Here is a 15848-nt window from a genome sequence, read left to right as displayed (position 1 = left end):
TCTTCTGTAGAAAATGGGTATTTTTAGGTCAGTGACAAGAAATTAAGAAAGTCCAGTCTGTATTTTTATAAGGAAAGGACATCTAATTTTGTAAATTAAAAAAAAACAGCACATTAATTAATCGAAGTAATTTAGACAGTTCCTTTATTCTTGGATATGAACATGTTATTTTTCAGGGGATATGACTACAAATTAGTTAAATCTTGGTATTTTAAAGGTTTTGATTCATGGCTTTGGTTTGATTCCCTCTGACAATCAGGTAAACCTTAATTAAATAGACTTGTCCACATTCCATTTTGGGGACTCTTGATTATCAAATTTCGGGGTTTCAAGATGAAAATTTGAAGTTCAGGTCGACCAACTGTAAAAAGCCTTGTCAGATGCAAGTTTAGGCTTCATTGGTGGCAAAAGACTTGTAACTTGGCAGGTTAAGAGTTATAGCCATAAATATTCAGGTTGGATATACATGTATATTGTTGTTGCTGTTAAATCGGCCCCTTAAGCCGCCTCCTTATGAAAACCCTGTGCTGCTATATGAATTTATATTTTCTATAGTTAGTTTATATGATAACAAAGTCCTGCCATTCAAAGCCATTAAAACAGTATTAAGAAAGATGGTAAAAGCCTATACCATACATTTGTATAAATAATTGTATTAAAATACTAAACCATACAATGGTGAAAAAAGCACTAAAATATCATGTGAGTCATATCTCAGCACCAGTTCACAATCATTTTGCAAAAACAAACAAAAAATCTGAACCCCCCCCCCCCCCCCCAAAAAAAAAAAAAACCCTGAAATTCTGAAAAATTAAACATTTAGTAATCTTCTCATTAAACCTGTCTGGTTTAAAAAAAATATTCAAATGACAGGTTTGATTTTCAACTTCAAGAAACATGAAGACAATACTGTGATTTTTTCCAGTGATATATGCAGTGACAGGATGGGTAAATAAATGAGTTTTTCATTGAGAAAAACAGTAGCATGAATATGTGGGTAATGACTGATGCTCTCTGCATGTAATAGAAACCTGCATCTATCTTAACAAGAACTTTGATAAGATAAATCTGAAACACCTGTAGCAAATGAATTGTGAAGCTCAGAATTGATACACCTTTCAGCCCTCCAGAAATTGGAGAGTATATGTGTTGGGTTTTTTTTTTCAATTTGAAAAATGATTGTGTTTAGATCTGTTCAGTGCATTGTGTAGGTAGATAGGGAAAATGTCTTTGGTATTGCATGTAGATATTAGGCTTCTTGTTTTTCATTTTATCAAGGAAATTTTAAAAACCCTTTGGTTTTACATTGCTTAGGAAGCAAGTTTAGATTTTTGCAAATTCCTGGCTAAAGTACATCCTTTTCAAGGGCCACCACTCTTGTTAAAGTGGTCACATTGTTTGCATATGTCGGCTCATGTTCACTGGTATATTGAATTGTTTTAAAGATGTTATTCAGACATTTTGCATGAGAGATCATTCTCCAAAACCTTAGTAAAGTTATTCCCATTGTAGCTTTTATATAAAACACATAATTTCGGTCATAAAGTTTTACCAAATTGCAATCCATATGTACACAATCAGACTCTTATTGGCCGGGTTGCACAGGTTCAAACCACTGGGTTACAGTATGGTGAATGTCGGGCAGCGGGTGGGCAGGCGGGGAAAAACTTTTTGAAACAGTTTTTTAAGCAACTACTTATCACAGCTGTGACTTGATATTTGGTATTCAGCATTAGCACATGGTCCCAGTACTGTAAAAGTCATGTATGTTACATCTGGTGGACAGATACTATGTTTGTAGATTTTGTTACAGTTTTATTTCAAATTTCAAACAGTTAATGCGTAGTTATTAACAGTTATGTACTATAACGTTGAATTTTATGATTCTATAGAGATAAAAGAAATGATATGATTGATTGAAATTTTTAGCGGAATTATATTCTCTTATGTTTTTATACAGCTGTTAGAAACACTTTTGACACACACTCTAAAAGCTTTTTTTAGAGTCATATGTTTCTTGTTTTATGACACTTGATCAAAGGGGAAGCCACCATAAATTTCGCAAATTATTTGTCATTTTCTACCGTCATCCTGGATTTTACGATCAGGAACCTTTGCTATTAAAGGGACATAAATCTCTTCAACTTGTGCGTAGCTTTGGGTGGCGGAAATGAAAAAATAATAGTAAGGTGATTAAATAAAATATTAAGCTCGGATTATTGAAAAAGCCGGCCACAATTTTACTGCCCGTTATTTCCCATTCAATTTCATAAGGGATAATTTGTGTTCATTTATTATGTGGCGAAGAGATATAATAATTATTTTGAATGATCAAGTTATGCATATAATTCATAAATATTCATAAATTAACCCTTTAAGCCTGCTATAAAATATGCAATAGACAATAATCCTGATTTGAATTTGGAATTTTGTTTTAAAGGTTTTTCATCTTTGGTTAGTTTTCACAAATTAAATAATTTCCCGAGAAAAACCAGAGTGTTCAGACCTAAATTACGTATGGAACATAAATATCGAAAAAATATTCTTAGTCCTGTGTCAAAAATCCTAATAGCAGACTCCCTTTAAAGTAATGTAAATTTGATCTGGTCATACAACATGGATGTGCACAGTGCCCTTGGCTAGGTGCTCTATGTGCATTATGGGATTGGCAAGGAATTCATAATTGTCATGGAAATTTCCTAGATTTAAATCCATATAAATAGTGAATTTGATACTTTGCAGTTTTATGCAGTTTTAATTGGCCACTTAGTAATTCAAGGCTGGCAATAATTCTTCTTCATTTTCTATATTCATAAAAAAAGTAAATTTAATTGTCATGTTGTTTAAATACAGTAAAAACGTTTCAAGGGCATTTTCAGTGTTAGTGGAAGCTCAAATTGCTTAACTTTTTGAAAAAAATTGTCATGAAATAGAAAGTTATTAAGTTGTTAAACAAACCGCAATGTCATTTTTAGATTTGCTTATCTAAAAAGAAATGTCCCCCATAGCTCTGTCTGGAGTAGCAGAAGACATAAACTTACCGTAAATGTTTTATTATTCCTACTTTTTTTTGCATGTTTAACTTACTTAAATTCTCATAAAGTGTAAGCCTAATTTAGTTACTATGGTAACAGATTGACAGTTAATTCTCTTTCTCTGTTTTAGTTGGAACACAAACTAATTTTCTTCAGTTTCTTAATTTAGCGTTGCTAAATTGGAGATTGATTTTAAAATATTAATTAGGAGGTGGTATATTGCAAAGTTAGTGCCCCTTGTTTATGATATAATTATGATAAAAGTGATAAAAAGTTGTACCCACAAGAGTATTGTCCCCTGATTTTGGAATATTTTTTTTTCAAAGGAACATTGAAGAGTACTCTCCCTTAGAAGAAACAAGAGATATCTTTTCAATTTTTCACTTAATATTTAATATTTAGGAAGTTAGAAATTTACAATGTAGTCTAACCTTAGGTAAATGTAATGTAATGTAATTTTAAACATCATTTGAATTTCATGCCTTTAGTGGTTATTTTTGTTGTCATGGTAAAAAGAGTTTGAGATATTATCCTGCATAATCAGGATCCCCTGAGGTTATTAAGAAATGTTCCATGCTCAAACTTGGATCTCAAGTATTTGATTGGTCAGAAACCAAAAGGTGACATAGATATAAAGTATACTGACCAATGGAAATCCAGAGATTTGAGACACTCTGAGCTCAGAAAAATGTTTTATAAATTCAAGGCCGACACATAAAATTACTATAGATAACTTAAGCTAAATTAAGTTCTTTTTATGCAAGATCATGTCTGAAAAAACTGTAGTAGATTGAGTCAGAAAATCGCTATATGACCTTGACACATTATCTTTGAAAACAAAATAATATTTTCCTTCCGTCTTCATTTTAATCTACAATAAGTTGAACTTGTCTTTTGTCAAAGCCTTAGAGATTAAATCAGAATCTTCCCTACTGTAGTTGGTTTTTGTGCAAAGTAATGCAAATTGATTAGTATCTAGTAATTGAATTTTGGATCTGTTTCTGCCCTTTATTTTGCACAAAATGAAAATTGTAGATTAAATAAATAGATGAGAGTATCATATTAATTGAAATGAAATTAGACCAAACATGTAAATGTTGAGTTAATATATTTCTCATTAATGCAGTGTAAATAAAGTTGAAGGATTGTTTGTGACAAAAGATACTTATTATTATTTCATTATGCTTTTAACAAAGGGCAGCTTGATTGATAAAAAACACTGTAAGGATACTGGATAGTAAATAGTAAATCCTTATATTCCAGTATGATATTTTTTTTCCCCATTACTTTTCCAAAAAAATGAAATTAGGTTTTCTTTGTTTAGAACAAAAATTCAAATTTAAAAAAGAATCAGATTCATTTTTAGAGAATTTTAAACAATAGGGATAAATTGACATTTCCGAACATTTAATCACCACAGACTTGGGTTTTCTCCTTTAAAATTAAATGACAAAAAATATATTATTGGATAATTCTGATTAAAACTGAAAAAAAATGTGAGAAGAGCCATCTTCAATGATGATAGAAGTCTTAAATCTCATTGTTGCATAAACCCTCCGTCGTCAGTCGGGATGGTCGCTTGGTCTTAGGCGCCAGACTCAAGGTATAGTACAGAGCATAGTCAGGCTCCACTTACGAGCATGCTGACCTGGTTGGCTGAGGGTAATAACTTTTGGTTACAGCAGGTTAAGGGTCGCAATAACGGAATGTTCAAATTCAGGAGCTGTGTTACCACTTAGCCAAGCAGACCCGCACATGTAAACTTTAATGAAACCAATATTTAAACCACAGTAACTTAACCTGATATATGGAATATATTATTTCAGACTTCTTTTTAAGTTTTAACCACATTTTAACCACAGAGAAATCATATATATTTCATAATTATATAACCTGAATTTGAATGATTAAATCTAAAATGAATTGAATTTCAAAGAATTAATGAAGTTTCATGGCATCATAGTGTAGTACATGTAATTTGAATTATTATGAAGTCTTTTGCAATATGTTTTTACATATTCTTGCCAATTATAATTTCTCCTTTTTATTTCTTCACAAATTTTAAACTATGAAATTATATTCGCGGCCATTTGTTTCAATTTTATGGGTATCACTTGACACTATAAACATTATCAATTTTTTACAAGTCTCAATCAGTATTCATGACCACCAAAGAATGGAAATTTCATTAATGAACATGAGGTTTATTATTATTATTTATAGTTAAAAGGTTTTTTATACACATGAGTTGTTAAGTTGTGAAAATCCATTTTCATATGAATAATGTTTGCCTAATCCCGAACGATGTCAGGGAAGTACGTTACACGCCACAGAGAAAGGCGAACATACAGAAAACCAGAGAAATACAATCATATGTTACTCTCTCTCGCACTCCTGTTGTATTGGAATTTCTAACAGCATTTTATATTTCGTCCCAGTCTTTGCGTCTCTCTGCCTGACAAGTGGTTTGGTCGTACATTGGAATGTTGCATTCATTTAAAACTGTTACATTTAACTCGGAGAAAGTCAAAAACGTAACTGAATATCACTTCAGGAAATATTTTATATTTTAATTTCATACAGTACAGTGTAAATGACTATTAATTTCAAATAAAATTCAGTGTTTACGGGCAATTTTTAAAACACTTTTTATCACTTTCTTATGAATATTGGATAAATATTCGTGAAATTTTTTAGTAGATATGTTGTAGTATTTATTAATTTATGTGAAACTGCTCAAGTGATTTTTGTACTTGAATAGTATAGTAACTGAAGGTATTTAAGAGGTATTTAAGTAAAGGTTTTTTTCAAATTGACAGCGATTATCAGATGTACTGATTTGGAATGCACCGAGGGTATTGTAGTGGTTAAAGGATAGTTTACAACGCGTGACTATTGTAATTATTAACGGGTCGTGTGTTCGTAATATACCCTTATTTACATACTCTTCCTGTAATAGCAGTGGCGTAAAATCGGATCGTAAAATGAAGAAATAATATCTGTTTTTGTGGTGTTGGGAGTAAACGTTTAGTGTCATATTAAGACGACGTTCTATTTTTAAAAGACGGAGGCTGTTTGTTGTATATTTTATGCGGGAAATCAGTTAAAACTCGGAAATTACTATATTACAGTGAGTGAAATGAGCTTATCTCATTAGAACACTTTTATTGGATTATAAAAAAAAGTACGCTGCAAAGCGCATCTCTATTAAGGAATATTGGATTAAACTCTGGTTTTAGCTACAACGAAAAATAAAAGAAACTAGTGTTTTTTTTACAGAACTAATTGGTGAGTAGAAATTACGTGCCATACCAAATTTCTCATTCTGTAAGAATGTAGGAATTAAGAATACAGTTCACACAAGCAACAGAGAGATTTGAGAAGTTGTGTAAATTAAGATTAGAGTGTTTCGGGTTTTTTTGTTGTTGTTGCAGTGCAATGTTGTTGCGTAATATTTGCGATACTTTGACAAACATGTGTTACTGTAGTACCTCATTTAACAGCACCTCATAAAAAAGCAACAGCTTTCAAAACAGCACTTAAAACGTTGTAATTTATAATCATTCTAGTTTTCAATTCAGAGGGAGTAGAAGTTACATATTGTGAGTGAAATTTTCACACGTTCATGTTCGTAAAATTCTATAAAATTAAAATCTGGTAAAATTTAAAATTGATGATAAGAAAAAGTCAGTTCTTAATGTATTACTTTGAAGTGTTAATTTTAAGTATGGAACACAATATTGTATAGTTCACCATGTGTTCAAAATGTCAAAGCAACAAATTTGTAGATTTTTGTCCATTGATATATAGTGTCAAATTTTCCCATACACATAAAATAATAATAAAAACTATAGGCTGATTTAGATATTTATATTAATGTTCTAATAGTAAAATAGTAAATGTATAATTTATGTATAATATTTTCACTTAATTATGCTATACATGCACTCAAGTAACAAAATAAATATCATTATATAAATTCATCACCTTTGTGCAATAACTGGATAACTCCTATTAAATTTAGAAGGACATTACCCGTTATGCACTAAAGGTGACCAATTATTTCTGCATAAAACGAACAAATGCCAGCAATTAAATTAACTTTAAATTTTATAGTTAAGTTTAAAGGATTGAACATTAGTTTTGTGTCAGTGGCACAATTACAAATGTAGCTGACCAGCATGCACACCCCTACAGTCTGACGGATCATTAGGTTTCAACAGGAGCCCAGCTTAACAGCAGGGTCCTCTCAGTCTTTACTCGTAAGAGACATTCCATTTAAATGAGCCGCATCATGACAAAACCATCATAGTGCGTTTGCGACCAGCATGGATCCAGATCCGCCTGATGCGCGCAGTCTGATCAGGATCCATGCTGTTCGCTATCAGTTTCTCTACTTGAAATAGAGTTGGTAAGCGAACAGCATGGATCCTGATCAGACTGCGCGGATGCACAGGCTGGTCTGGATCCATGCTGGTCTCAAACGCACTATGTTGGTTTTGTCATGACGCAGCTCAAATTATCTATGACAAGAAAATGAGAAGTGTTGGGATAGTGTAAAATGTAATTCTTGATAAAAAATATATACTGTATATATAATTTTTACACTATCAGAAGACTATATATTATATATACAGAATATTTTAAATTTTCTAGAATTACTTTCAAAACTACCCCATCACTGTGTCAAGACCCTGTGCACACATACACACAAAAAACCTATCATTTTCTGGGTTGAAAATTGAAAATGCCAAAATTTGCCTTGGAAGAAAAAGAAGACATTTGAAAATATGTGCAAAATTTGTAAAATAATAAGAGTAAAAAATAAATTAAATTTACATAAAACCTTTATTATTAAACAAAGTTTAAACCACTTAACCCTTAAAAGATGTTAATGAATTATGAATTTGAACATTTCATAACGTTTTATAGAATCATACGTCGGTTGCCATTGGAAATGATATAGAAATATAAAAAGTTGTATCTTAATTAAGCAATAAACACAATAAAAGTCTTGCTTAAAAAGAGATACAAATTTTTTAATATGAGAATGCTCAGTTTCTCTTTTTATGTTTGAAGTGTGTTGAAGTACTCCACTAATATTTACTCTCATCTTTCTGTCTAAGAAAATTTTTCAACTGATTTGTTGGGAAGCCAAAAACTGACATTATCTTCAATAACGATGATGTTTGTACAATAGAAGATGTATTCTCAAGGGGTTCGTCTATCATTGTTCATCGAGAATTACAGTTTTCTGCCGACAGTTTCTGCTACAATTTCTCCGTAAACAATTACAATATTGGACACTGTTATGATACCGTTAGAAATATAACATCTTCTTTTTTTCCCAGGATACACTGACCTCTGCATCCTCTGGCAAACATCGTGGCTGTTCGCCAATACCCGAGAGGACTGTGCCGAAGATATTTTCTTGTTCGGAGCAATTTCTTTTATTATGACAGTGAAATGTTGCAAGTCCCCTATGGTGTCCATTTCTTAGAAATTCCGTTTGTTTTTAAATGTGAGCGTAATACCAAGCAGTTATAATTGTTATTGAATTTCTTTTTTGCTGTATTTTTAAAAAATGAAACAAACAAAAAAAACACGCAAATAATACAGTGTGAATCATTCAAGGCTATTCTGTGACAAATGAAATTATATTTGTAATGGATCTTTAGGTTTAGGCATTGGGAAATGCTCTGACTTTATCCAATTACATAATATCTCAAAAAGCAATACATGTTTTTTTTATTTAATGAAAATTTTATGATAAAATTTTGTTTGAGTGACCATTGATACTGTAATTGATAAGTCCCGAAGCTATAATGACAATAATCCATTTTGTGCAAATGAGAAATATCGAAAAATGATACGATTAGATAAGTCTCTATAGATTTGCATTTTGAAAAACCTGTCGTCTGCTGATATCGCGATTCTGTTTGATGTAATGTTATTCATTAAAGCAGCAGTCCAAACTTTTATTTGATTATATGATTAGCATTCCTATTCAGCCCATCGTCTGACCTAGAAATGTAATTGAATTACTATTGAATAAATCTTACATCAGACCCCCTGGTTTCATACAGATAAGAGACCTAATGAAATTTGCATAATTATCAATTATTATCAATTATGATCAATTATCACTGCTGTTATTTACATGATTGTTCGTTTTGTGTATTTACAGTGTGTGGTTGAAAGGCAATTTGAATATGGTCAGTTTAACTTCATGAGCCTTGTGCCGGTCATTCTGTCATGGAAGTATTAGTCCAGACATCTGATCACTGAGACAGTGCTTGGAAAACATGAAACCGCCGAACGTGTACTGCACACTTTCATTGTTTTGGATATTACATTCTGTAACTGGTAAGTGCATATTTCGTATTCAATGTTATATTCTTCATGTTGTTTTTCTGTCTGTTTTAGATGCCATGCAAGAACGATGTCCATCCTATATTTATTGCATTGCCGTAATTAAAAAAATGTAAGCGGAAAGTGAAAATTTTTCAACTTGTTCCCAAAATTTTTTAGAAACAAAAGTAATATTCAGTGGTCATAACTGGATGATACCAATGCATCTTTGTAATTTGCTATATAATTTTAATCAAACTTTAGGGTTTATACTCCCAATGAAACAATTATAGTCTTACAAAAAGTGTATAATACAAATTAAATACACTAAAATGAAACAATAATGTATAAATATTTACATACTAAATAATTGCTGTAGGGTTGTTATTAACTTTAAGACTGCTAACAGTGATTGATTGCTGCCATAATTGCTACCAGTACAGACCAAGATTACCCAGCTCTTCTTTGCCTGTCTATTATCATGGTCTGCACTGTTTTCTGTTAAAGTCAGTATATATTTCAGTGTGTTTCCCCTTCAACAATGAATGGTTTCATCCAAAAATAAAGATGGACAAGTCTATTTAAGATATTTTATATTTTAAGATTCTATAATATTATTAAGATTTTGTATGTAAAATATGAAACCTTCTGTCATACAAATTTAATATGTTTGTCTGTTTATAGTTTTTTTTAACTTATTCGATCATTGCGCTCTTGTTTTGAGTGTGGGAATTCCAGATTTATATTAAACCCATAAATAGATAGCATTACACTAATTAAGACTGGCCTTTATTAAAATAAATGATTAATTTTATGAATTGATAAATGTTAATAATATAAGGGATTGTGACTTTTTTCCATTTCAAGAGAAAGACACAAAATCATTAATTATGGTCATTTATTTTCTCATATAATTTTAAAGTGAATACAAGTAATAAATTGAAAGCTGGAGGAAATTGGTTTAGAGTTTTTTCAAGTTATAGAGTCTAGATCGTACAAAAACAAAGTCATAATAAACTATTATGCCCCACTTTAATAATGTGTGTTTCATTATTTACATTTTTTTAGAAAAATTTTTGGTTTTTGGGAAAGTAGATGCAAATTAAAACCCTACAGAGTGTAAAAAACACAAGGGGGGAGTAAATAAAATGTGTAATTATTTGTAGACACGGAAAAAATTTTAAATTAAAAGTCGGAATCAGATAATATGCATAATTATTAGATACCTCAGTGATGATTATAATATTTCAGATAAAACCACCCATTCCTTTGCAAAAAAGACCTTGAATTATTTTTATTGAAATATCATGTTAAATTAGTGCTATCTTTTGAAATACAAGTAGGTAAGTGTATTTTACCCTATATTAACTGCTGTTACCAAATGAGATTTAAGCCTTTGCCATCCGTGAGTATAGTCAGGCCAGCTGGCACTTCCATGCAATCAGGCCAGGCTCTTTACTGTTGGTTGAAGTCAATATATTTTGTTTTAATACTCAAAACCCTTTGAAGTATTATGATTCAATTTTGTTAAATCAATGGAGTTACGTAATAAATTATATAATTATGTTTATAATATAATGAAAAGATTTAAATTTTCTCCATTACATCACTTAGATAAAATATTATATTGGTGAATTATTATCATAAAATCATTCTCATTATTATATAGTCCTAATATTTGTTTCTGTTTTGATTTGTCCAGACATCTTTCTTTTCGCAAAATCTAAATCTTTTCTGTCTATATTTGTGAAATGTAATAAGGCGCGGGTGATGTATTGGAGTGAAGCGAGTCAATGATGGCAATCAGCAGTTTGTACGTTTTTTTGTCTTTGAAAACGTAGGACCTTAGGGCACGTCAAACGTGGAAGGAACTGATAAATGAAAAACTAATTAATGATTGCTTCCCTTTCCTTCGCTGAAAATCGGAGATTTTAATTAACGAAATGAATAACAAATGAGGACACTAACTTTTTTTTTCATCAAAGTATAAATGAAACTAGATATTTTCAAATTACCTCATGTCAGGATCCCGGCTTGATTATAAAATGCAGGACAATTTTTTCTTCTCCCGAGAAAATTGTTTCAAGAAATGGAATCTTGGTTGCGAAGGCATGTGAGAGATGTGTGATGCTGGAATAATGAACGCCTATGAAATCTATAAGGCATTCTACTGGTCTATTCTGTAATAGTCAGTCAATCTTGATGAGGAAATAAATATTTCATTTGTATCAAATTACAATGTCTAAATCCTAGAATCTATGGCATATTAAATTGCGTTACATATTAAAATGCTATGCCTACACAGTAATATACCTGACAGTATAATTTCAGGTCGTGAAATTATGTTTCACTGTAGGATTTTAATGTGGCTCGAATTATTAGGTAAACTGTCTGCGAACTGATTTAATAGTTTAAAAAAAAGGCGATCCATAAGATAGTCTTTTCATGTAACAAAATTTCTGCAGAAGTTCAGGTGCCACTAAGACAAAAAAATAAAACAATAACCCTGAGATTCTTTCAAAAAACGTGGTTGTAGCGTTAAGTAATTTATTTTAATGGTCTAAAGCTTGTTTTAGAGGCAGTTGCCAATGCTTAGCATCTGATTGGATGATATTAAGCACTCATTTGAATCTGACCAATAGAAACACTCTATTTGGAAACAGAGATGTCTGAAAATTTTCATTTTTAAGATCCCACATTATGTTATTCAGTGCAAAATCTAGTTTCTATTTATAGAAAACATTAGCATAAATATTTAAAGATTATATTATTCCCAGTTGAAAAAACAGATACATAAATACGAATGTGTAAACAATCCATGTGGTTCCACTTACAGAACAGGTTCTTGAGTGGAAATCTTGTAAAAAATTTGGATAATTATGTTAGAAAAAAAAAGATAATCTTAATTTCAGTAAAGGTCTTTTTTTCATTTCTGTTTGTCATTTTTAGATATAACAGCTTTAAATGTTACCAACTGTTTTTTGTTTGTTTGGATTCTTTCCAAGTTTAAGAAATAGTGTTGTCAGATGTATTTCAGTCCGTATTTACGGCTCGCTCTGGAACTGATAAGTCTTTTTCAAAAAAGTGGTCATTGTTCAAATGACTATTTTGTTGTACTTAAATTTAAATTTTCATCTTATTATCCCCTGAATTGCTTATGGACTGTTCCAAATAAGAAGGCTTGATAAGTCCATTCAAGAAATTCATCAGGTACTGAGGGTTTAGGGTTAAAAAAAAATCAGACTTTATGACTGTACATGAAACTAAATTTCACTACCTTTCATCCTGTAAAGAATCAGTGGCAGAGAACAAATTACTTTAGACATGTATCGCCTCCAAGAAAATCATTAGAGTACTCGTTTTACATGTTTTTTTTTAACTATTTAATTCATACAATAACTGAATATTATAAAGCAGTGAATTGTTTAATGTTTTTTTTGCAGAGAAAACTGCTCTTTGTCAGAGAAGACTTAATTTTATTGAACTTACCCAAAAAACATTTTCCGAATATACCAGAAACAAAATTACGAGACAAATTTTCTAGAATCTCACTATAAGTACAGACAATGCAAATTGTTTTTTGCCCTATTATATGGTTGGTTAAATGGCTATAAGTAGACCCGAGAGAAAATTACTTTTTTACTACAGAAAATTGCAAATAAATTAGATAAATGTTGCCGGAATTCTGAATTTTGATGGCGTTTTGTGGTGAAACGAATCATTTTATGGGTTTCAATGGTTGCGATAAAATTTGTAATGTAGACTTTTTTAGTCCTATTCTCTCAACAACATCGAAAAACATTTATAATTTTGTCAGGAAAAGCAGATAAGCGTATCTGAAATAGTATTCAACTTGTCAAAAAATTGTAAGGGCGTTCGCATCAATGAGCGCGTAATGATTTGATAAAATCGTCGTTATGAATGTTGCGATCTATTTTATTAATCTATTTATTGAAGTTAAATAATGACCATTTGACATTGTAATAAAATCAACACCCATGTTGATGGATTTTTTAGAACAGTTTGCGGTTAATTATTTAGATTTTGATTGAACATTTTATGTGCAGTGTAGTTGTTGGAAAAGAAAATTTGTATTGTTAATAAAATGCAAGGTGTATTTGCTTATTCACCTGGAATTCAATTAATTCAGTTGAAGTTTAGCATTCAGTTTTGTACAACATGTGCTTCATCTTTTATAAATATCTACAGCTTGGGGTATTTCTATTTGAAATAATACAATATCATTTTTTTTGTAAACTAAAATAGCTGACATAATGTCACACTGTGTCCGATTTTAAGATAAATGTGTTGCACTTTAAAACCATATTATGTTTGTGTAAAATTGTGAGTGAAAGTTATTGTATCAAATAGATGTAAAGTTAATAAAATTGCGATACACTTTTAAATTTATGCATTTCTTTCCTATTTACAATAAGTTATATGTCATACATTGTTAGTAAAATGCAGACACGAGTCTGCTCGAGTACAAAATGGACAGTTACGTGTTTGTTTGATGGGGCGGCCTCTGATATATTAAGTCGAGTAATTTAATACGAGCTGTCACTATGATATAACTATTATCCCCTGACTCCGGTAACGGAAAAATGAAAACCCGCTAAAATACTGAAACTTGAGAACTGGTGTCACACGCCATGCCTTCTTTTGTCCTACAAAGGTGGAGTATGCAGATAATGCTGTTTTTCATGCCATGATCAATTTGTGACGGCAAAATCGTATCAAGAAGTTGGCTTTGTTTAATATGAAAAAATGTGGGATTTTTTCAGTCGTGTAATTTTATAAGATTTCCCTTTTGTAATCTCTAACAATGGTTTTAAATGTTGCTTTTCCTTCCCTTTCAATGTAGAGACGAACAAAAAATAACGCAGCTGAAGCATTTGAATTACAAAATCTGCAAAAAATCTGTAGAATAATAATAATTTCTTTGAAGAAATGGTTTGTGGTGCATAGTAATCAGACTCCATGCCAATAATAGTGATTATTATAAGATTTTTTAAGCAGCGTTCATGTTCTGACTTTTCCCAGAGAATATTTTCAAAGACTCGCAAAGGCATTTTTTTGAGAAAACTTGGAGACATTGGCATTGAGAAAAAGGAACATGTCATAATTTCTGTAAAACTCTTAACCTGTTGAAATTTTTTAATATATTTGCCATGTGCTTTTAAAGTTGCAACATAATCCATTGAGGAATTTCAGAATGAAAAAACGAAAATTGTGCTACCATCAGAATAGAACCTTAAGGTCAGGCTGCATACCAGGCTGGTAGCTCTAAACAATTGACCTGGTGGGGATGATGAAAGGTTTAGAGGATAAGTAAGTCATAGACTTTACATCAGATGAACTTGACTGTAGTCTGTGCATGTGCCCGTCAACAGTTTTCGTTTGCATATTGTGGTAGTTTCATTTATTTGTTTCAAATTAAACCAAATACATGTACAAAAATGTAGTACACAAATTTTATTGCCAGATGGGTGCCTTTTTGAACCAGCCGTGCAATCCGTACAATCCCGCAAGTTCAAGAGAGTTACAGCCTAACTTGGACGTGTGATTTAAGGCTTTCTGATAGCCCTCTTATCATATATTTTGTCTCTGGCAGTTCAATGCCTAAGAAAGAGAGAGTTCTTATTCAACACAGTCTGGCATTAACGTTGTTTCATTTTCTCCTCCTTTCAAATCAACAGTTCCATTTGTAACAAAAAAAGATAGTAATTTCGGATAATTGGAAAAGCTGAAGAGCAACATTTACCGTGTCTCGCAGACCAAAGAAAAAAGTCTATTTGTCCTTTGGGGGAACGTAGATAATAGTCCATTGCTGGACAGGTCCAGTAAATACGTTATTGATTGTCCATTTCGGCCCGTTTGTGATTCTACGATATCAATTTCTATTTCCTCGGAATCTAATAGCAATTGGTAATGAAAATATCTGAAACCTATCACTTTATGTCAGTGACACTCGGTCTATAAGATTACAGGAAGGCAAAGAATATGGTTGTAGGCTAAATAAAGATGTATATGTTTTATTCATGTACGTAGATACAAAAAATGAAAGAGCATAATTATATAATATTCAACTTCATTTAGAGATATTGCAATCATCCTTTTCTTACAGAGGAGTATGATGTTTAAACCTCTATTTAAAGACCATGTAATTTTTAAACCTCTATTTAAAGACCAATTTTATTCATCCTTTTCTTCAACAGGACTACAGAGTTTAAACCTGTGTTTAAATACAAATCTTAGTAATTCTTCTTATACAGGACTCTAAAGTTCAAACCTTTGTTTAAAGACCATTTTAAATTCAAATCTCGTAACATGATAATGGATGGTTTCAAGGTGGAAAATGGTTAAATCCATTTAGATATTTAAATATTTTAGATTAATTTTGGACAACTCTTATACTACACGATTTTTACTCGAACCTTTAGCCTCCAGAACTAACCTTTA

General features: G+C 31.2%; 1 protein-coding gene across 6 annotated transcripts in view; it reads left to right on the top strand.

The window, feature by feature from the left end:
- Nucleotides 1–15848, top strand: part of LOC132732280 (neuroglian-like) — a 119910-nt gene that overhangs the window by 24995 nt on the left and 79067 nt on the right. For 3 of the 6 annotated variants that reach the window (XM_060718672.1, XM_060718670.1, XM_060718671.1), the window contains one exon: nt 9223–9401. In XM_060718672.1, coding sequence (XP_060574655.1) covers nt 9341–9401 — 61 coding nt within the window. In that variant the 5' untranslated portion in view covers nt 9223–9340. Of the gene's footprint in view, nt 1–5442; nt 6324–9222; nt 9402–15848 lie in introns of those variants that run through there. The other 3 variants (XR_009626006.1, XM_060718673.1, XM_060718674.1) reach the window with 3 other exon arrangements.

This window comes from Ruditapes philippinarum, unplaced genomic scaffold, assembly GCF_026571515.1.
Source record: "Ruditapes philippinarum isolate M1 unplaced genomic scaffold, ASM2657151v2 ctg672_1_1_1_1, whole genome shotgun sequence".
Lineage (NCBI taxonomy): Eukaryota > Metazoa > Mollusca > Bivalvia > Venerida > Veneridae > Ruditapes > Ruditapes philippinarum.
This window is presented reverse-complemented; position numbering and strand designations above follow the sequence as displayed.